The sequence below is a fragment of the Trachurus japonicus genome, chromosome 7 (assembly GCF_045865225.1).
Source record: "Trachurus japonicus isolate A0001 chromosome 7, Traja_1.0".
Classification (NCBI taxonomy): Eukaryota; Metazoa; Chordata; class Actinopteri; order Carangiformes; family Carangidae; genus Trachurus; species Trachurus japonicus.
In genome coordinates, this window is record NC_140913.1 from 9,734,424 (window position 1) to 9,758,335 (window position 23,912).

Below are 23,912 nucleotides of genomic sequence, written 5' to 3' on the forward strand. Positions count from 1 at the left end.
TGGATACAAATACAATTCTTGATATTAGCTGCAATATTTTGGGTTTTGCTACCACTTTGGAAAATCCTGTTTTACGTTGTTTACTCTTTTTTTTTAAAGATATTAAATATCTCTGTTTGTTCATAGCTGTGTTGCCATGTTATATTTTTTGTTTATTCATTAATTTGTTTGAATTTGAACTAAACTGAAATAAACAATCAAATAGCAAATAGATAGATAGATTTTTATTTTTTATTTAACCATTATTTAACCAGACAGAATCATTAAGAACAAGTTCTTATTTACTGAGACAAATCTAGCTTCAAATGGTTTCACCGCTGCGCTGATCTATTACATGACTTTGTCGCTGTTTCGGTCGCTGGGTTGTCGTTTTTCCGTGGTTTCTTGATGCAGTGAAGGCATCACGTGTACTTGGATAGTACCCAGCATGCATTTCGTCGCCGCCATCTTTTCTGTTGTGACGTGCGGGGAGACCTGACTTCACAGACCTGCAAATCTTCTCGGTTTTTATTTTAGTGTTGAACTCGACTTTGGTTTAGTGTTTTAACATTTCTTCTTACCGAGGGTCCGAAAGAAGCCGTTGCAATGGCGCAGTACAAAGGAGCCGCCAGCGAGGCGGGCAGAGCCATGCAGCTGATGAAGAAACGAGAAAAAGAAAGAGAGCAGCTCGAACAGCTGAAGCAGAAGATCGCAGAGGTTCCTAACTTCACCCTCTCTCCCTTTCTTACCTTAAAGTATTACAAGTCTGTCGGGCATTTGGTTTAACTTCGAGCTAACGTAGTCCTCTGTCTCTGGTTTTATGTAAATAACCGTTGTAACGTAAAGTGCCCGAGTATCCGCTACCTGCAGGGTCAGTGAAGGCATCACCGTTGCACACAATAACAGGCTGTTAACTGGTGAAATAAACAACACAGTAGTAATGTTACATTACATTACAGCCCCCTGTCATTCACACTGCCTCGTGGAGAACATGCCCACTCTGCTTTATTTTTTACCCTCCTTTATTGTTTTCTCCCAGGACAACATGGTCAAGTCCAACATTGATAAGAAATTCTCAGCTCACTATGATGCTGTGGAGGCAGAGCTCAAGTCCAGCACAGTTGGTGAGTATCTTTACTGTTGCACATGAATCACTGTGGGACAAGACAACCGGTCATTGGTAATAAAACACTGATCCAGGGCTGCACTCAGCAATAACACACAACTTTTAAAACACAGGTTACAAAGTGCTTTACAACAGTGTCAAAAACATTACATGCAGATAAAACACAATACACACGTACAACCAGCAGCACAAATCCCAGCCAGATCACACATAAATATTTCAAAAGGTGTAATTATTATTTAATCATAAAAAGTCTTTTTTGATTAAATAGAAGGCTAGGTTGCCAGTGAAAGCAAAGGAGCACTCACCTTTAGATTGTGTTTGACAAAGGATATAGCAGATACAGTGCCTTGCTAGTATTCAAAACCCCTTGAACTCTTCCACATTTTGTCACGGTACAACCACAAACTGAAATGTATTTTATGTGGGATTTCATGTGATTGACCAATACAAAGTAGCGCATAATTGTGAAGTGGAAGGAAATGATACATGTTGTGAAAGATTTTTTACAAATAAAATTCTGAAAAGTGTGGCGTGCATATGTATTCAGCCCCTGAGTTGATACTTGGTTGAACACCTTTCGCTGCAGGTACAACTGCAAGTCTGTTGGGGTATGTCTCTACCAGCTTTGCACATTTTTGCCCATTCTTCTTTGCAAAACAGCTCCAGTTCAGTCGGATTGGATGGAGATTGTCTGTGAACAGCAATATTCAAGTCTTGCCACGGATTCTCAATAGGATTTAGGTGTGGACTCTGACTGGGCTGTTCTAACCCATGGGTATGCTTTGATCTAAACCAGTCCACTGTAGCTCTGGCTGTATGTTTAGGGTCGTTGTCCTGCTGGAAGGCAAACTTCCGTCCCAGTCTCAAGTCTTTTGCTGCCTCTGACAGGTTTTCCTCCAGGATGGCCATGTTTTTAGCTCCATCCATCTTCCCATCAACTCTGACCAGCTGCCCTGTCCCTGCTAAAGAAAAGCCTCCCCACAGCATGATGCTGCCACCACCACCATATTTCACGGTGGGGATGGTGTGTTTAGGTTGATGTGCAGTGTTAAAGCAGATATCATCGGCACGGCCGTTTCGGCTAATGCTGTGTTCAAGGCAGGCTTTTGAAACCGTAAGTTACAGCTTCAAGTCACAACTACGACTTGGTAGCGTTCCAGGTAACCCGTAGCTCGTGTTTTTACCGTCCTGTTGTCTGTGAAAGTTCCCTATAACGGCCACTCGTAACTTCCGACCCGTGAACTCGTACCAGATCGAACTGGTATGACTTCACAGGAAGGAAAAACACAAAGTACGAGTTTCCTTGAACGCACCATGAGTTAGCAGCCCCCGCCCTTGTCAGGCATCAATTGGTCCTCGTGCTACGTCACCACATTCACGCGCATCCCTTGGCTGCACACACAGCCCTTCATGCCGTTCTCTCCCCTCATTGGATAACACTTGTATCCCACAAGGAAAATTTTCTCCTCGGGTTACAGCAGAGCAGAGTGACGGAGAGACTCGTGTTTAGGCTGAAATACTTCATGTAAGTGATTGCTGACGGAAAATAGGACTATTTAGGACTTATATTAACAAAAACATTCCACTGATATCTGCTTTAAGTTTCAGGTCAAAAGGTTCAAATTTGGTTTTTGATTGTAAACAATCTTGAACACCATATATCATTTTTCTTTCACTTCACAATTTTGCGCTTCTTTGTGTTGGTCTATCACATAAAATCCCAATAAAATACAAAATGCTTTTGGTTATAAAAGAATCTCATATTAATGTGGATGAATCTACATTACCCACACTTGTTAATGGGTCAATTTTCGATAAATATATTGTTTTATCTTTATCGCTATTTTGATATTCCTGGACACTGTCCGGCGAGTCATGGGAATAACACCGCCGGATCGCTAGTTGGCATCGTTTATGGTTGGAACTACGATGGTATCTGATCGTCTTCGAACCTCCGACTTTCGTTCTTGATTAATGAAAAAAATGTCTGGCAAATGCTTTTGCTTTCGTCCGTTTCGCGCGGGTCCAAGAATTTCACCGTGCGCGTGGAGGCTCATGGGAAATGTAGTGTGAAAACACTTTGCTTTCCAAAACTCCTCGTAGTCCCTTTAAGTTTGTGGTTGTAACGTGACAAAATGTGGAAAAGTTCCAGGGGGAATGAATGCTTTTGCAAGGCACTGTATATGGGTGCTTGGTCATTAAATACCTTCAAAGTAAATAAAATACTCTTGGAATTGATCCTGAACTTCACAAGTACCCAATGCAGTGAAGCCAGGAGGGGGTAATGTGTGGTCTGTGAGGGGTTCAGGGTCACAATACATGTAATTCTTAACATAATTTAGCAGTTGTGTGACTCTTGTTGAACGCGTTTAATCTTTGTCATGTTTTTATCAGGTTTGGTGACGCTAAATGACATGAAGGCCAAACAGGAGGCACTGGTGAAGGAGAGAGAGAAACAACTGGCCAAAAAGGAGCAGTCCAAGGAACTGCAGCTGTGAGTTTATATTATACTGTCGTTCAGTGGATTTGGGCTGTTGATGTGGAGCACATGTCTCTGAGGGTGGCAGCGCTGGCGGCTGTTTCACTGAGACTCTACACGCTTATGAAAAATGTTCACATGCAGAGTCTGTACTTTTTATATTTTTGCGGGAGCAGAAACTGAACAATGTGTGGCTGCCCCCCAGCAATGCAAATTTGCAGAAAGCTGTCAGCAAAGTCTTGCAGATGTGCGGGCCAAACATGTGAAGAGGGAAGTCCTCTTGTTTTTCATGGTTTGGATGAGGTTCCTTTAAAGGGGAACTATCAACTATGCAGGATTTGTAGTGTAACTATACTACATTTTTACCTTAAAGGACAATTCTGGGCAAATTCAACTCGGGACTGTATTTTACTAACATTTTAGGTTTAAAAGAAGGAATCTGAAGATTTTCAGTTTAATTGCTCCTCTTTTGCGGTAGTTGTGTCCGTTACCGCATCGCCACGGCAGTGATGAATGGAGCGGATTGAAGTTCCGCTGCTTAGGCTGTTTACATCCCTCAAAGCCACAATTTTTTTCCACAGACAGCGTCAGATGGCTACTCAAACATGCACCGAGAAGTTTATTTACTTCAAGCAAGTGAAGAGTTGATATTCCTGTGTTTATGACACAAACAGGAGCTTCCTACTCCACGTAAACACACCAAGCGCGTCAACTTGGGTCTCGCGCAAGACTTTGAATTAGATCTAGTTTTACAAACATGTTGGCTTGCTTGAAGTAAACAAACTTCTCGGTGCATGTTTGAGTAGCCATCTGACGCTGTCTGTGGGAAGAAAATACGGTTGATGGATGTAAACGGCCTAAGCAGCGGAACTTCAATCCGCTCCATTCATCGCTGCCGTGGCGATGCGGGGACAGACACAACTACTGCAAAACAGGAGCAATTAAACTGCTCTGTGGTGTCACTTCACAGAATCTGACATCTGAGATGAAACAGCCCATGGAGTCTCAGCTTAGTGCCTCTTTGATTCACAAACACACACACACAGGTTTGGACAATAAAGACAACAATCACAACAAAACACACACTCACTGTTAGCTCTCACTGTTCAGCGTTGGGTTCACATCAAGGTGAAGCCGCGAAGGTATCACCCTCACTGTGCGACCCAATGTAATCCCAATGTGAGCGGCACAGCCTTCTGTCGCGTGCCACTGCACAGCATCGCTAACAGTCCTCCAGCTTTTTCTCATGGCTCATTCATGTGAAATAAAACACCTAACATCATAATAATCCACCCAGCATCAAGCTCAGAGGTAGATTACCACCTACCACACTTCAGTGTGGTACACTGTATCACTATTGTTGTCTTTTCCGCGGTCGTAACTCCTTGAAGACTCACGCACGCGATGCATGAAAAGCGGTACGAGCAGAGGAGGGAGAGAGGCTTCAAAAATCCCTACAGTTGCAAAGTCTTACCTCTGTCAGCTCCTTCAAACACGTCACGTCATAACAAAATTCATAAAGCACACCTGCAGCTGCCTCAGCCAAAGCTCCCCATGATCTGGTCACTCTCACCAGCAGCTCTCTCCTTCATTGTTTAACTGTCCGTCATGGCTGTGCTGTACCATGCCGTTCTATTCTATGGTCGCCTTGTGGCACTATGTTTATATGTCACTGTTGCCTATGTGTGCTTTTAACTGTCTATATTTATTTATTTTTAGTTAACTGTCTATATTTAATTATTTATAGCATATTTAATTGGTTGCAATCGGATTGTGAAGAGGATTTCAAACAATTTTGTAAAAAAAATGCTCCAGAATAGGATCTCCGACCTCAACCCTAACCTTTAATTAACTTTTATGTCAAATTGGACACATCTGCCTCAGTCACCTTACTGGCTGTAAAAACTCACAGAATGTAGGTGTGTCGAGGTTCAGTGTCAGAGGTAGCAGACTGCTGACTGTTCTACTCCTTGTCATGTGTGTGTCTGAGAGAATAAACATTTCAATGTAATCTGTGAAGGAGCTACTTTACCGCAACTATAACCAGCATTAGCATTAGTATCCTCATTAAACTCCTTTACTCATTTAAGTGGTGTCTCCAGGTTAGGAAAGCAACACCAATGTTAATTCTTACCTGAAGTTAGCAGGCTAACCAGCTCGCACCGGCCAGACCAGACACTTTACACTAAGGAGCCACTGCAGCCTCCAGTCTGCCCTGAAGACTCAGCTCTGCTCAGAGTAACATCTTTTTTTATTTTATTTTTTATTTTTTAGCACAAACAATATCATTTTAAAACAACATGGACAATCATCATAACTGGGATGTGCAGAGGGGAGGTATAAAACCCAAAAGGGCTTATATAAAAACTTCACCCACATATTCAAGAACCAAATGTGTTACAATTTAAAAACAATAGACGAAAGGAAATAATTAAACAATAATGAAAAATAAATAGAAAAGTAAGTGATTAAACAGTAAATAGAACATCTTGTCTTGCAAATGCAACAATGTCTGACAACAACTTGCGGTGTAATGACAGGGAGTAACAACTGCCTCTGAAACAGCATTTTGTGCAATCTTTCTTACATTGTAAAACTTCAGATCTTTGGTAGCGAGGAGTAATTAATATAAACAGTTCTGTGTCTTCTGTAAACAGTCTCTTCTATGACGGAAGGATTTTCTCAGCATTTTCTTTTCTTTGTTTCCAAGTTGCATAATTATGACTCACTTTTGGTCAACTCCTGATTTCCAGCAGGCTGCTTTCAAGTTGTCCTTAGATGCCCTTCTAGTTGCCCCCTCTCATTGTGGATACAAGAGTGAAAGAATGCAACAGGCAGGGACATGAAAAAAGAGTGAAATAAAAGCCAAATGGATATTTATGGGCCTAATCCAGTATAATCAGAGCAGAATTCACGAGTGTTTTTTTGTGACTTTGGAAGAAATCACATCCATGGGAAACAACCTTTGTCTTAAGGGTTTGCATGTCACACGCTGTTTTCCAGGAAACCAAATTCAAACGTACTGTTGATTGAAAACATGTTGTAGTTGATCATCATTATGTGTGTGTTTTTTTTCTTTCTCTGCAGAAAACTCGAGAAGCAGAAGGAGAAGAAGAGAAAGGAGGAACAGAAGAGGAAAATAGCCAGTCTATCCTTTAATCCTGAAGACGGAGAAGAAGAGGAAGAGGAAGAGGAAGAAGAGCTGGAGTGTGAGTACTCATGTCAAGGATATTAGAGCACACACTGAACAGGACTGGGAATCGGTTTCAGCTGTTTCGCTGTAGTCCTTTTTCATTGGTTCTGTGTGTGTGTGTGTGTGTGTTTTGGTCCAACAGTATATGATTGATCTCTTGTGCCTCCATCTGAGTCATCTGTGCCACGACTTTGATCTTAAAGGAATAGTTAAACATTTTTGGTAAAAATGTTTATTTTTCCAAAGACAGTTGAACGAGCCTTGTTGATGCCAATTTGATATCTGGATGCTAAATTCCAACTTACAGCCAGCAGTTTAGCTTCAAGTTTGAAAGCTGGGTAAACATCTGTGCAGCGGAGGTCTGGATATTACCCAACAGGCTGTTTCTACACTTTGGATTTTGTTCAGATGAAACAAACAAGATATAAAGTGTTGATTGGGGAATCTGTGTTTTGTCTCAGATGTTCCAGCTAAGAAGAAACTCGGTAAAAACCCAGATGTGGACACAAGTTTCCTCCCTGATCGAGACAGAGAGGTGAGGTCAGTAAGGGTGACATTTGAGTGAAACTTTTCCCCCCAGAGGTAATGATCCTGGAAAGTTATTGGAATTAACATGAACTTGCTTTACAAGTTGTTCCCTTGATGTTTTTAGTTCACTATAATCTCATTGTTCATTAAAAACTACAAAGACAAATGGCATTTATAGCTCTGTTTTGACTGGCGGTTGCAGAAAATCACACTGGCAGCCAACGGCAATCATTAGGGAAAGAAGTAATTAGCAAATACCAGACGGAGCCTGATGCTCTCTACATGCTCAATTTTCTCTAAATACAAACAAACATCTGAATGATTGTCGATCACATTCTACATAAGCAAGATGAACTAAAAAACCATACCCAGCTAACTCTGGGGGGGAGGGTTATCTCATCAATACAGTAGGACATTTTTCATACCTTAACATGATGAGAAATTATGATTCTGGTGTCTTTATTGGAGTTTAACAGTGTATTTTCATCACACTGACATTTGTGCTCAGGAGGAGGAGAATCGTCTCAGAGAGGAGCTCAGGCAGGAGTGGGAGCTCAAACAGGAGAAGATTAAGAGTGAGTATCAATTCAGTACACACACATGCATAAAACACTTTGGTGTCATTTAAAGGTCCCAGATTTTTTTTTTTTAACATTTCCTGTGTTTGATTTGAAGATATGTGAAGACATATTTGTGGTTGTAAGAGCCAAAAACCATTTTAGCGTAGCTTTACATCTCTTTTCTCAGGGTTTTGTGTGTTTTGTTTTGGTCTCTGAGCCTCAGCGCTGCAGTCAACGCCAAAATTATCCACACAAAATCAGATTCAGATTGAAGCGTACCATTGTTTCATAAAAAAATAAACATTAGCTGCTGGTCTCTTCAGGGAAATCTGAGCAATGATATAGGAGCCTGATATCTTAAGATTGTGCAGAGTGCAGAGTTTTCTCAGTATTTTTTCTTCCTGTCGCATCCCAGTTTAGCAACAAAAGGACTGCTTGTTGTTATTGCTGACATTAAAACAACAGAAATGGTTGGATGTGTCTGAAGGCACAGTAAAGGTGGTTTAGTTGTGACATCACAAAGTTCAGAAGGTGCTAATCTCTTATCTCTGAATACAGGGCATGTGCATTTCTCTGTGGACTGAGGCTTTTATACTGACACAGTATGAATATGGAACCTAGACCTGATTTATAATCAAAGAAGACAAGGAAATCCATTTCTACAATATGGGACCTTTAATTAAAGCCAGCGGTGTAACTAAAATCATAGTAACATTCAAATTACATTGTCCCAAATATAACTAACTACTCCGCATTGGGGGGCGATTCCTCCATTCCTTGTCACTAGTAAAAGTAAAATCAGACATTAAAGGATCATAGGGCAGGATTTGTGAGAAAATACCGTAAATACCCATTGCTTTAAACGGTTTTTTAAATAATAGGGTGAGGAAAGCGTTCAAAGCAAAACCAAAAAGAACGAGCCCAATCCGCGTATCTCCCATTGCTCTGAACGGGGTCTGTGCTGCCAAATGCGCTGCATTCAGGGGTGAATATCGCTCTGGCCGGCGGACCTGACGCAGCGCGTCCACTGCTGCCTTCGAATGGATCAATGGAGACGAGAACATGAAGAGGCAACCGCGGCGAGAGCCATTGAATAGGTAACACAGGCGACACTACCCAGGTTATAATTTCAATCCTCTGAACCACGTTGGATCCAAATTAGGCCTACTGTTTACTGCCAGCAAACACACAGCACAACTGAAAGCCCTGTTTAACCCCCCGCCAACGGCCACCACTCTCTCTCCCTACCCTTCACACACGCACACAGCAGCAGCAGTCACTAACTTACCCTCATCCCTCTTCACTACTGTCTTATATTAGCCGTTAGCCGAACTAGCCGGTAAAAAAAGCCGACGTTAAACTTTAACAACTATCTAGCAAGGGGGCCAAACGTCCCTTTTGCCCGAACACGTCCACCATTTTCCACGTCCGGCCGCGTGTCCCGCGACGCGTGCCGTTTTTTTTTTTTTTTTTTTTATAATGAAATCATATGTCCGGTGTTTATTGGTTCATGACCGCGGAACCCTGACAGATTCGCCCGACAATCCCTGACCCGGCCTTTAATTCTCGGATACCGGCATGTAGGAGTAGGAGCCCATAACAGATCCATGCAGAGGAGCTCAGAGAAACAACAAGCAGCCCCCTGCTCAGCACAGTGAAAGGTGTGTGTGGTGTGTTGTGGTGTGTGTGTATCTGTGTGTGTTGTGGTGTGTGTGTGTTCTTGTACATACTACATTGTGAGGACCGCGAGAGTTTTTAAACCAACACTGTGAGGACACTTTTGGGATGTGAGGACATTTGCCGTCGCTCACTTTTGTCAATCTTTAAAATTAGCTCTAAAATGCTATAAATAAGATCCCCCTCATGTTTTCACAGAGGGTCCTCAGTTTTGATAGTAAGTTAAGAATTTTTTTCGCCAGAATTTTCACACACTTATTGCTCTCGCTCGCATACTGGTGAAATTTGTACTCTGCACCCAAATATTCACCAAACGACTTAGCATAGTAGACTAATCTCCTGCTGCTTAACAAGACATTACTAAAATCATAGTTTTCTTGTTTGCATGGCCATTTATATTTTTGAAAATTGTTTTAATTAATGCAATTGATATATTGAATTTGTGCTATGGACAATAAATTTTCCATTGTTATTGTTTAAATTTAAAAGGATCAACATTTAAATGTTATTATTATTATTATAATATAATAATAATAATATAATAATAATAAGCAAATTAAGGCTAAGTGCGGTCCCAAAACCACTGTCATATTTGTGAAACTTTTATTGTCGTTAACTTCATGTTTACAATGGTCCAGATCCAAACTACTCTACTTAACAAGACAATCATAGTTACATTACTAGATCATGACAGAAGCTGGAGACCTACCAATTTTTTTAGTTATATAAAACCTTTATTCTATTTTATGAAAATGCAATAAAGAGACTTTTGCAGTTTTTTCTTTTTCCACGTCTTAACCATCATGTCCGAAATAGTGAAACTTTTTTTCTAGTTTTAGAGTTCAGTAAGAACAGTTTCTGTTTGACACGTAGACCACGTTGGACCAGTCCATATCCAAAATCACCATACAGAGGCAACTATTAACGTGGTAACTAGATTAAATACGTCTTTTTGGACAAATCATCTCTTGCATGAGCACTAACTGGTCTATGTGCTACATCAGGGGGAAAAAACAAATAAAATGTCTATTTTTTTTCATATCATAAATAAAAGCACAAGTGGTGGTTGAGGCATTTCCTTACTTTTACAATGTATGGCTGCCATCACAACAGTGAGCAACATGAGAGGACCACTGTTTGTTACCCTACAGTTTTTCTATTTTTTTTTCCTTTTCTTTTTTTTTATTTTTTTTTTTCTTTTTTTATCTTGTTTTGTCTTTTTTTTTTTTTCTTTTTTTTCTTTTTTTTTTTTAATTTTTGTTTCTTTTCTTTATTTTTTTTTTTTTTTTTTTTTTTTTTTTCTCTTTTTTTTTTTTTTCTTTTTTCTTTTGTATTTTCTCTTTTCTTTATTTTTCTTTCTTTTTTTTTTTTTTTTTTTTTTGTTTTTTCTTTCTTTTTTTCCTTCAATTTTTTTAGTTTTTTTTTTTTTTTTTGTGTTTTTTTTGTTTATTTTTTTTTTTGTTTTTTTTTTTCCTTCTCTCCTTCTTTTATTTTTTCCTTCTTTTTTTCTTTTTTTTTCCTTCTTCTTCTTTCTTTTTATCTTCCTTTCCAATCCTCTCTCATTTTTTTTTGTTTTTTTCACCTTTTTTATTTTTTTTTTTTATTTTTTTTTTTTTTTTTTTTTCATTTCTTTGTTTCCATTCTTTAGTTTTTTTTTTTTTTTTTTTTTTTCTTCTCTTTCCTTTTTCTTTTCCCTTTTTTGTATTTTTTCATTCTTCTTCTCTATCTTTTACTCTTTTTTTCCAGCTTCTTTCGCTATTTTTTTTTTTTTTTTTTTTATTTTCTTTTTTCTTTTGTGTTATTATTTTTTTTTTTTTTTTTATTTTTTTTTTTTTTTTTTTCTTTTTTTTTCTTTTTTTTTTTTTTTTTATCATTCCTTCTTTCTTTTTTTTTCGTTTTTTTTTTTTTTTTTATTTTTTGTATTTTTTTTTTTTTTGTTTTGCCTTTCTCTTCATCAGTTTTCTTTTATATTTCTTTTTTTTTCTTTTTTCTTTTTTCTCTTCTTCTTTTTTTTTCTTTCTCCCTTTTTTTTTTTTTTTTTTTTTTGTTTTTTTTTTTTTTTTTGTTTTTTTTTTTTCCACTTTTGTTTTTTTTTCTTCTTTTCTTTTTCTTTGTCTCTTATGTCTTCTTTTCCTTTTCCTCTTCTTCGTTTCTCTTCTTCTATTCTTTTCTTTTTTTTCTCTTTTTTTTTTTTTGTTTTTTTTTTCTCTTTTTTTTTCTCTTTCTTCTTTTCCTTTTTTTTCACGTTTTTCTTTTTTCTTTCTTTTTTTATTTTCGCCCCTACATTCAGAGGCTGTGGACAAGAAGCCATCTCAATGTCATCCATGACTCAACCTGCTGCATGCGGAAACTAATGACTTTTTTTTTTGAAAGGAGGGCAGTTAATGGCTCTTAAAATAGTGAGGCCTATCTTCCCAGTCAGCCTTAAAAGCGAGATTCTGTGAATGTTTTGTAATATAATCCTAATAGTCTATTTTCGTCAGCATCACTTTCATAGAGTGTTTTGGTCTCTCTCTCCACACTCTGCTCTCTGTAAAAAACCCAGGGGAGAAAACTTTCCTTGTAGGATACAAGTGTAATCCAATGAGAGAGAGAACGCATGAAGGGCTGTGTGTGCTGCCAAGGGATGCATGAATGTGGTGACGTAGGACGGACCAATCGATGCCTGACAGAGGGCGGGGGCTCTAACTCATGGGTGCTTCAAGAAACTCGTAACTTGTGTTTTTCCTTCCGGTGTATCATACCAAGTTCGCTCTTTGGTACGAGTTCACGGGGTCTAAGTACGAGTGGCCGATATAGTGACTTTCACAGGCAACAGACGGTAAAAAACAACAGCTACGGTTGGAAACGCTACAAAGGAGTCGTAACAAAGCTGAACTTACGGTTCAAAAATCCTGGAACTCAAGCATTAAAGTCAAAACCACCATCGCTGAATATCTGTTTTAATATGTGGATGTGTCTGACTTCAGGAAAATGTTTGATAATTCAACGGTTTTATAATGATTATCATTTTAATAGTTTTTGGCTATACAAAGACATAGACATGCCAAATTTATGTGCAAGGAAAATTTGATATTTTACTTTTTTCAATCATTAACCTAGTTGAGTACTATATCTTTAGTTATGAAAAAATATAAATACTTATAGATTCCCAAACCAAAAATCGTCTTTTTAAAATACTTATCATGTCAATTTAGTGTTATGGGCTCTGCTACTAGGAAATTTTCAGGAGCAAAATTGCTATTCCAACACAAATAACCTGAGCATTTAGACTTGAAAATGCAGTTTAGTACCAGAGTCTGAAAAAAAACTGAAATTCAATTTTCAAATGAGTCCGTTTTTCCGTGCGTCACGAATCTAGAGCAACCAATCCCGTTGATTTCCCCCCCCATCTCATTATATAAATTCCCACAGGTGTGTAAAGCGGAGTATCGTACGTTAAACAGCGATGACAGCTCGTTGCACTGTGCTCTGAGGAGCGGTTAAGGACGGTGGATACCAGCCTGTTACCAGTAGCTCTAGTCTGTGGCGGGCCTCCTGTTGCAGCACCTATAGAACTTTATAATTCTACAAGCAGCTGCGCTCAGGAGCTCATGCCGCTGTTTGTTGAGTAATCACCGCGATAGCGCACTCACTCCAACATAACAGCGGGATGCAGCACCACAAAATTATGTGGGGCAGCTGCAATGGTGGTAATGTCCGCTGACACTTATAAATCTGTATACTTGGTCGAATCCTGGTGATCCATTTTCTTTCTCGTTCATTAAACTTCATTCACTTTCGGTTTACATCAAATTTTGCACTAATCAAAGACCTCCCCAGAGAAACTCAAGCTTGCAACTTGAAAACAGACGTGAGCCTTCGTGTTTTCAAATCACCAGTCCTGTCTCCTTGCCATGACGCATTGACGCGGGGGGGGGGGGGGGGCACCTAATGAGTGCTCCGCGGTCAGCGCCGCTGCTCGTGAATACTGCTGTAATAACGTGATTTCAGGTCCTGGAAACATTGTATATCTCTGAAAAGTCACTAAGATGTTGTCGCTAGTCCTTTTTACAAAAGAAGTCGCCAAGAGGTTTTGGAAGTCGCCAGTTGGCAACACGCGAGCACCGAGCCGTTAACTAGCAACCCTGACCAAGCAAATCATGCATATTAAAAGATGTGAATTTTCAATGAGGGAGAAATATGGACGTGGTGTTAGTTTCTTTGGATATTATTTTTAAAACAACTTTTTTTTAATCAAAAATAGTCATAGCAGAGCATTTTTACCACATTTTTTTTTTACATGCGACATCATGCCCATAGGACATTGGACTTGACTTTCATTATTTTCACAGCACAAACTACTATTGTAAATCAACAGTGAACATACGCCCTTTCCTGTATTCATTCCCCCTCTCTCTGCCTCCCATTTCCTTTCACACTCTGAACTGTCCTATAAAATTAAGTATGAAAAGCCAAAAATACTGTATATAGGCTACTTAAAAAAAAAAGACAACACAGCCCAGGTGGTGATTCGGTCCCACATAATAGGTGCAGGGTCCTGCTGCACTTGACTCGCTTGAAACACAAAACCAAGGAGTCCCGAAGGACTGGTTGTTGTGTGTCCCTTGAAGAGGAACAAGAACGACAAAACACACGGTGACCTTTGACAACGTCTGAGGGTCGCAACGGAACTCCACACAGTTAATATGGGCCTACACTTCCTGATACACAAACTCAAATGTCTACCTCCTTCTTAAAGCGTTAGTGAATATTGGGTGTAGATTTGAATCAGTTGTTCTGCTATAACCCTCTCTACGCCTTCTCTATTTCCCACTTGCGCTGGTTGGAGGGGACGAGTTGGGAAAAGGAGATTTGCAGTAGGTGCGTGGTGACAAATTTGCAAAGTGTCCTAAACACAGACAGAGACTGGGAGAGAGCTAAACGAAATTAGAGCCCTTCATGTGAAAAAGAAAATATATCTAAAGCATAAAAAGTGATGCAGCACTTTTTTTAAATTTAACTTATCCAGTTAAAGAATTGGGGAAATTTTTTTGTGTTTTTATGGGTCCAAAAAACGTCTTCAGTTAAGGCAAAATACTGAAAGGTTATCAGTTTTAGTGAGGTGCTGGGGGGAAAAGCAGAATCAGGACTGGGCTCTGCTATTTAACACCCATCAAACTCACAATCCAGAGCACTCTGTGCAAGGTGAAGAGTTTCACCAGGCTGAGTGACACTGGCTCCTCTCACCTGTTAAAGAGAACAGATGAGAAATTTAAAAGACTGCAATTCATTATATAAAAACAATGATGAGGATCATATAAATCAAAGGACTATGAAATTTGATTTGAAATTTTCAGGAAAATTAAAGTATTGAAAATGCATTTTCTTCCTCATCTGATTCAAATTTACCCTCCAATAAAAAGCCTTCCCGTGGAAAAAAAGAAAAAACGGTTTCAGTAGAGAATGGCTGAGTCTAATTTTCCTATATTCTAAGAGTATATGTTAACTAAGAGTGCAAGGAGGAGGAAATCATATACAGATCTCTTTACAGTATAATGGAAAAAACATAAACTGGTTGTTTTTTACAGACAGATAACTATCCCCTCAAGATTTTCCTCTTTCTCCTTCTTCTTCCTTCTATCTCCCCTTTCCCCCCCTTCCCACTTCCTATTTCCCAATTTCCTTCTCTCTTTTCTTTCTTCTCTTTTTCTTGTCTTCTTCCCTCCTTCTTCCCTTCCCTCCCCCCTCTTTTCCATTCTATTCCCCCCTCTCTTCTTCCCCTCCTCCTCATTTTCCGCTTCTTCCCTTTTTATCCCTTCACTTTTCCCCTTTCTTTTCTTTTTCCTTCCTCTTTCGTTCTTTCCCCTACCTCAACATAACACAAAATTTATTTATCTGGGAATCTCATTGAGACTTTTTGCTGAAAGTTATATCAACAGACAGAATAGTGAACTTCAAACATATGTCACAAAAGAACATCAGAGAAATTTACAGATACCTGAATTAACTTTAACAGAGAGGTTTAGCATATCATGTAGCTCGTGTTATGGTGGTGGAGCACTACAAGTGGGTCCACAAGTCACCAAGAGATAATAACAGACAGAGATCTGGAAAGTCTGTAGCTACAGATTTATTACATGTTATTTTCATATTATAAATCATATGATGCAAACCTAGTTAAGAACAGTATAACAGTCAGTCTTGGCTATGCTGCTGCGACACTGCTGCTGCCCTGCTGGGACCCTTACTTTATACTGCTTCTTCATGTTACTAGCTGTTTCCCCTCCTACCCATGAGGTTTTGCAACCCTCCACCTCCCCAGCAATCCACCCTGTGGCTCTGTCTCTTCAATGATTTCCTGCGAGGCCCCTGATTTCATTTTTTCATTCTTCTCGCCTTTCTCATTCTTTCTCATTTTCCCTTGTAGGGTAATAAAAAAAGGTATGTCTGTCAAAGGTTGATCATTATTCGGGACTGAATATCTGAGACAGAGCCTGTTTGCCTGCGCATTGTTTTTTAAGTGGTTCTTATTTTGAGTTGCCGACCTGAATTGTACAATTTTATTGTTTCTCCAACTCCAATTTGTTCTGTTCCTCAATATATAAATCCAAGAGGTTAAATCAATATTGACATAAATTTATTCTGAATTTGTTATTTAGGTTGGCCCCCTTGGAGATATGTGAAAATCTGAGGCTGCTTTTAGATGTCAAAGAGACCATTAAGTCACTTCACCGCAGTGAAAGTGTTCATACAAAATGAAAAACTTAAATTCTGGGCGATAGCTCGTGTGCCTCATTCCAAATTAATTTCCACATCATCTTTGATTGCCATTTTGTAAGCAGGTTTACCACAGAATCATCTGCCTTTTTTTTGTTTGTTTACACACCGCAACATATGGTTCACGTCATAACTTCATATTTGGCCATACAAAGATTCCTTAGTCCATATTCACTTGTTTTGTTTGATATTCAAAGAACTTTTGGTTTAAGTTGCCATGGATTGCTACCCCCCGTCATTGCGGCCATCGCCGCCATCGCTGGCCAAGTGTGTTCTGTTTTCCTATGATAACAAGATATATCTTTATTTTAAATGAAAAGTTTTGTTATCCTGAGAGAGCAATATGCACACATCTTGTCACCTTTGATTTAGATTTCCCACTGTCATGAGGGTTAAAATCCTTTTTTGATATGGAGATTTATTTTATGATCAAGACTGAATTTGGGAAAAAAAATTATAAAAAAATACACTCATTATATTTTTATCATATTTATGAATATGTACACAAATGTATATGAGGTTTTTGAGATGCACTTAGTTGAACCTGTGAAAATAAGTTCAGGTTGTTAGGTCAGCCTTCATCAAAAGGCAGAGCAGTAACAAGTTTGTTGAGAGCTGCTGTAGAAGCAGAAGCTGGGGGCCTCTGCTAATTAAATGGCCCAATCAACTGCAGCCAATCAGAGCGCAAGGTGAAAAGTTTCAAATCGTCCTCACTACTGATGTTAAAAACTTTTTTCCTGAAACTTTTTGTTTTCACACAATCTGAACGAAGGTTAAGTGTGGTTTGTTCCCCCTAGTGTTTCAGACATAATGTTTCCTTGTTGACATGAGTCTAGTAAATGCCGTCCTCACTTTGCAGGAAATTCAACTCGTCCTCACTATGCAGCAAGTACAAGAAGTGTGTGTGTGTGGTGTGTGTGTGTGTGTGTGTGTGTGTGTGTGTGTGTGTGTGTGTGTGTGTGTGTGTGGTGTGTGTGTGTGTGTGTCTGTCTTTCTGTCTGTCCTGTCTTCTGTTGGAGTGCGAGAACCTACAGTAAAATACCCCCCCTCCCCTCCCATGATAGGAAGACTTAATGAGTAAAGTAAACAGTGAAAAGTCTGTGCGCGCTCCCGTGCCGGTGGCTTCGCTGGTTGCTGTAGTTACGCGCAGCGGCCGTCGCGTCACTGGCCGTTCTCATTAATCCTGCCCTATGATCCTTTAACAATATAACATTGGTGTGTGTCTTTGTCCCCAGGTGAGGAGATTGAGATCACATTCAGCTACTGGGACGGCTCAGGACATCGTAAGACAGTCAAGGTAAAGCACGACGAGCTTCAGCACTGACTCTGATCCACTCTGTAGAGTTTGATAACAGGGACATTTTTGAGACATCATACCACCTCACATTCCCTTCAACCCTGTTTGTGTCTCCTCTGTAGATGAAGAAGGGAAACACCATCCAGAACTTCTTGCAGAGAGCCCTTGAGGTCCTCAGGAAGGATTTCAGTGAGCTCAGGTGAGTCAGAGAGTGTTGGCTAAATATGCAGCATGGCCTGTAATGATGATTGAGCGTCTTCCATCTGTGGTTTCTTCTATTATGAAATAGACTAATGGCGCTTTTCCACTACACAGTCAGGGCATGGCTCAGTAAAGGTGCTTTTCCACTACAGCTGAGTTCTCTAGTTCCTCCTCAGCGAGGCCGCATTGTCCGCCTTTCTTTTTTCTCTCCACTCGTCAGCTCCAAACTCACTCGTCTGCACCTCGATTACAGACCACAGCGTGGTTTTACACACAGCATCATTTAACTCGGGTGAAGGAATAACAACAGTCTCGGTACAGATCAGTGTTGCCGCTCTGTTTTTGAAAGTTCATGTCGGACATAGCGCTCGCACTCAGGGCAGAGGCGGTACTAGGGGCTAGTGGAAAAGCAAAAAAAGCAGGCCGGGCCGTGCCGTGCCGCACTAGTGGAAAAGCGCCATAACTGTTCATAGAGCCCAGACCTGAACCTCATCCAATACACAGGGTAAACTAGAAAACCAATTTGTTTGCGGTTGGTTTTTCGGGATCTTCTTTGCATTTTCTTTGATCTGTTTCCACAGTGCTTGTGATGAGTCATATTGGATGGATTGGTTCATCCCACATTTCCAACGGGCTGTTTGTAAGCTTTCCACATTTGTGCTCATGAGGTTTTTTATAGTGGAAAGAAGCTTTTCAAATTATGTAACTGGCAATTACATAAAAAAAATTGTTGAATTGTTGAGGCAAATCCAGAACAATTGGAGTAGGGCTAATTACTGACTAAGTTTGTTTGGAAGTGATTACATCCCTGCTGCCCGAAAAGGGTTTGCATGTCTTGAGGCCAGGAAGCTGAACAGATTTTTAAAAAAAGAAAAGAATGAAATGTCTTTGTGGTGTCCAGCTTGAGGCAGCTCCCAGCCAGGTGCTCACAGTAAAAAGTTGTTTTCATCGGGACGAGATAAACATTTGAGATTTTCCTGAGAATGTGTCTGGCAGTGACATGAAAAAATGCTACATAAAAACCCAAAGGGAGATTTACAAGGCTACTAAATCTTTCAATCTTTCCAATCTTTTGTTTTGCCAAATAAGAAAAACAGAGCAGGATCCAGTTTTATGTGAACATTAATTATAAATGATGTGCTTGTTTTATGTTTGTTAATGCTGGATGACCATACGGTGGCTCAGCACTGGGACAGGAGATGAATTTACAACTGCTGAGTATTTCTCTGGCTGGATTTGTTTTGATTTATTTTTGACAGCAGGGTAGAACTGTAGAAATATATTTTGCAAAATAACACAACAGGATTAGCATTTACCCACTGTTAGGTGATTTACTATCAAAGTGCAGCATTAGTTTGAGTCAAGTTCAGCTTCTTTGCCTGGTGTTGCTGCATTTTTATGCTTCTGAAAGAGAAGGAATCTCAATAGCGCCCTCACAGAACTTCTTCAGATGTGGCTCATATATTTACTGGGACTCGAGTATGAACTGGATAGGGTTTGGTGGTCAAATGTCAAAGGTCATGACTCATGATCACAGTGTCCTTGTAGAAAAGGAGTTTTTGCCTTGTGAACATGTTATCTCGATGGGAAAACTCACATTGTCCTGACTTGAGGCTAAACTGATTCGGCAATGTTTGCTCAGCATGACTTCCGAAAAACATTTAAGCCACTACTCAAGGCTTCCCAAGGCAATTGTGACAAGATTTCACTAGAATAGTCAATATTTTAATAATAATAATAATAATAATAATAATAATAATAATAATAATAATAATAACTTTTTTGGGATGACAAAGTGCTTCACAACAATTTGCTACACAACAGGCTACAACAGTGTGAAATAAGACTGTGCAGAATACCAATGGATTAAATAAATCATTTACAATTTTCAAAGGAGAGACTAAAGAAAAAGCCTTGTTTTGATAAACGAGTATCTACTGAAGTTCCATAAAAGCCAGTTTATTTATACAACTGAACCTGGAACTAGCCTGTGTGATAAAACTAACATAATCAATCCATAGTTCTAGTTGTTTGTTTGTTGGGGCCAGATGATGGTCGTCATCTGTCAGTATGACTGTGATGTAAGACCACAATTAATTAGAAGTTTTCCAAGCCAAAAATAAGTCTCAAACCTGTGTTCTGCTTCCAACCATGCGTCAACATTATTCGTTTGGCCCTTTTCCATCTCAACCTGTCAGCACCTCTGTACACAAATTTGGTTTAGAGACCTAGACGTGTAGGAGGAACTGGAAAGACGACTGAGCCTGGTAGTGTGATGAATTGAAGCTGATGACTCGTGAATTGTTCACCTTGTGAATCAGGTGTTCACAGAGGAGACAAATTTAAAATCTACATCAACAAAGTGGAAGACAATCACCCCATCTACGGCGTTGACTTGCTAACTTTGCTAATTCTTCAGACACTCCTCAGCCTTTTTATTTGGACCAGCTCCACCCACTCTGAAGTGAGCAGGGAAGAAATTAACAATCTTCATCCTTTCGCTTGAAGCTGACGCCAAGATTACCCATCAGTCATTGCACTTCAATCCGGCAGTTTTACCGTAGTAAGGTTAATGATGGTGACAACAGGGTGCGTGAGACCTGGAATTCATTTTGCTTGCCAGGTATCAAGGACTCAGTAATATCAATATCGATATCTGATAATCCGTCAGTAATCAGCACATGGTATCCCATAATAATCCATATAATATCAATGACTCTCAGAATGACACCACACATCTTATAATCAACCCAATTCAATTTGTAATGGTATCAGTTTTTGTGTCAGTATATCTTCAGTATTTTATTTCAGTAGTGTGAAATGCCAACAGTAGCAGCAACAGTATCCAAACTGTTAATGTTGCCAAGGTAACACGTGGAGGAAGGAGGAAATTTGCGTTGATTTGCGTGTTTTGAAAGGAGGAGGAGAAATTTTGTTGAAGGACGTTTCCTCAACTATGGAGTTGCTATGGTTACCAAATAGAAATCAATCAAAGTGAGTGGACCATCACATTTTACACTGTACATTTACTCGGCCTTCTGTGTCCTCTGTGCAGGTCTGCTGGAGTAGAGCAGCTGATGTACATCAAAGAGGATCTGATAATCCCACACGTGAGTCTCTGTGTGTGTGTGTGCGTGTGTGTGTTCGTGTTCTTGTATTTACTACGTTGTGAGGACCGGGTTTTTAACCAACAGAGTGAGAACGTTTTTGGGAAGTAAGGACATTTTGGCCGATCCTCACTTTTTCCAAGGGCTGTTTGAGGGTTAAGACTTTAGGTTATAATTAGATTTAAGTAAGATTAAGAGTAATGGTTAAGGTTAGGCATTTGTTTTGGATGGTTAAAGGGATACTTCACCCTAAATCAATAATTCACCAATTTTCTACTCACCGTCATGCCAAGGAAGGGTTCAGAGAACTTTCAGAGTTATCAAAACGTTTTTGGAGTTCGAGGGGGGGTCCGGCTGGCAACGGATTTTCATATAATGGCTGCGGATAGTGCTCACTTTTGAATCATTCAAAACACACACTATGAAACATCCAAATACCTCCACACTGCTCGTCTGTACTGACCCAAGTGTCCTGAAGCCGCGACATGAAAAAGTTGTTCTGAAAAAAATAATTTGATCTCTGTTTTTAGTCTTGTTGTAGTAGTAGCTCCCAGTGGCTCTGTTGATGTTTGTGCGCATGCGTGTGATTTGCTGCAAGATGTTCGTTCGTCATTGTAAGCCATTGGCAGACCCGCCAACCTGCACGCATTTTGCGTAGCAGATACACAATTTGACATCAAAATACGCAGGTACAGTTCGGCTCTCTAAACTACGCAAAGAACCACTGGCATCTGTGAGTTCTGTGAGAAATGTGCATGTGCAATACTCATGTCTGACAACATGTGTAGCGTAGAATAAAGAGGCTGCCGAACCTATTTAGATTATAGCCCCGCTCCCCTCCTTCCTGCCTCCCTCCCTGTTCCAGGCGCCCCCAGCAGCAGCTGGAGGTTATAAAGGTAAACTGTGACTGTGGGTGACGGTGTCAGCAGACCTGACAACTTTTGGTAAATGTGTAATGTTAATAACGTTACTTTCAGGGTGAAAATACAACGTTATATTGGGGCCAATAGGGAAATAAGCACCGACAGTCGAGCCGAAGTAAAAAACTGTTGCAAATTTTTTCTTCTATCAAATCTGTCGGGTCATATTCCTCTAATGACCCCAGTGCGCCGTCAGAGGAAAAAAGAGAAAGAAGAGAAATTAGCGCTAGCGGTGTGTGTGTGTTTGTGTGCGCACATGTAGGAATAGGAATAGGAATTTATTTAAAACAGGGACAATGCACAAAAACATTAATCTCGTGCTTGTGGAGTTGTAGTAAAAAAGCAACTGGAAGAAGTCCAGTTGCAAGAAGAAGTTGCTTTTTTACTACAACTCCACAAGAATAAGATGACCTGGATGACTGAGAACCTTCACGGACATTAATCTTGTGAGACAAGAAAAGATGCCTTGAGCCAGGTTGTAGCAACCTTTGCTAATTTCCGCCTGTTTGTGTGTGCGTGCATGCGTGCGTAATGACACAGCCTGAACCTTCAATGAACTATGGTTTCACTTTGTTTTGATTTGTTTAATTTCACCTTTCATAACATTCGCATGTAGCAGCAGATCGTGAACTTTTTGGTGCACCATGTTGGTGTGTTTTTACAATCCAACGATCATAAAGACATTCATTTTTTGGCAGCACTGGAAGGCTTCATAATCTAGTCCATAAAAGTTGTAGCAGCGTTACCTGCTAAAAAAAACACTATGATGCAAGCAAGAAAATATTTAGTGAGATCATTTGTTCAAAATGGTGTTTTTTTTCTCTCTAAATATCTCTCCTACTATTTCACTTTCTGTCATTCAGCACCACAGTTTTTACGACTTCATTGTGACGAAAGCCAGAGGGAAGTCAGGTAAGTGAATTCCAGCAGCACCCTGAGCAGTGGTGTAGCGTCTCTCCATGTGTTTTTAGGGAAAAGTCACTGTTTCTGCTGTTTCCCACAGGTCCTCTTTTCAGCTTTGATGTCCACGACGACATTCGACTGGTGAACGATGCCACTGTAGAGAAAGATGAGGTGAAGTTTCTTCTTTTCTTACAGCAAAAACCGTAGATGCCCAGTGAAATGTTTCTGTCATTTCCGATGTAACTTGTCACCTGATGAAACTTTACTGGAATTTGACCCGGTTTGGCCTGCAGGAGATGGACTGCACTTCTTCTAGAAGTTCTACAGTCATAGCTCTTAGCACTCATATACACAGATGGAGCAGCTACCACCAGGGGCAATTACGGCTTCACTGGTCTTCTGATCAGAGGACAGAGCACTCTACCTCCTCAGCCGCAATCCGTCCATTCATTCATTCATTCATTCATTTATTTAAGGCTCAAAATTGTTCAACATTTCCTTTGATGTGAGTGACAATTTTTAGATTTGTCACTCACATGACTTAAGTTAAGAAAAAAATGACACAAGATTTTTTTTCTTAAGAAGGTTTTGTGAATCTGGCCCCAGGACTTGTTTTCACCAAGCATCTAAAGGATCAAATTAGCTCCTGACTTCCTGTTTTTAAACAATATGTGTTTACTGCATATTTATTATTATTACTGTGGGATGCTGCACATGTGTTTTCCCTGTGGTCCCTGTAGGTGAACTCATTTAAGAGAACTGACGTCAGCAACAGCAACACATTCACACTCATTAGCTGAGCAGTTGTCACTTTACTCCAAAGCAGCCTTTTTAATATGAACTAAGAGGATTTTTTGAATTAATTCTGATATCCTTTGATTAATTTGACTTCTTTCACGTTTCGTGATGGGCTGAAACATGATACAGTGAACATGTAATAAGGGTTCTTTCATGTAATTTCCATGCTAAATCAGAAAGTGATTTGATCTCCAGCTCCTCCAGTATTCGGGCAAGATACTGAATAAACAGAGTTACAGGAGTTGATTTTCACTCCTGTCCCATCCCACTCCCGCTAAAACATTCCTGCTGCGTCCCATGAGATAATGGAGATCATTCTCAATTCTCACACATCCTGCACTAGTCAGAGCAGACAGGACAGGAGGCAACACAAAACCTGCAT

The 23,912-nt window shown here is 39.8% G+C and overlaps 1 protein-coding gene across 2 annotated transcripts in view; it reads left to right on the forward strand.

Annotated features, from left to right (window-relative positions):
* Positions 1–442: 442 nt before the first annotated feature.
* Positions 443–23,912, forward strand: part of fam50a (family with sequence similarity 50 member A) — a 28,831-nt gene continuing 5,361 nt past the window's right edge. The window contains exons 1-11 of one of the 2 annotated variants that reach the window (XM_085781131.1): positions 443–696; positions 1,019–1,103; positions 3,503–3,602; positions 6,675–6,808; positions 7,251–7,315; positions 7,817–7,883; positions 17,540–17,601; positions 17,724–17,800; positions 20,858–20,912; positions 22,693–22,741; positions 22,833–22,903. In XM_085781131.1, coding sequence (XP_085637257.1) covers positions 586–696; positions 1,019–1,103; positions 3,503–3,602; positions 6,675–6,808; positions 7,251–7,315; positions 7,817–7,883; positions 17,540–17,601; positions 17,724–17,800; positions 20,858–20,912; positions 22,693–22,741; positions 22,833–22,903 — 876 coding nt within the window. In that variant the 5' untranslated portion in view covers positions 443–585. Of the gene's footprint in view, positions 697–1,018; positions 1,104–3,502; positions 3,603–6,674; positions 6,809–7,241; positions 7,316–7,816; positions 7,884–17,539; positions 17,602–17,723; positions 17,801–20,857; positions 20,913–22,692; positions 22,742–22,832; positions 22,904–23,912 lie in introns of both variants that reach the window. The other variant, XM_085781132.1, reaches the window with a different exon arrangement.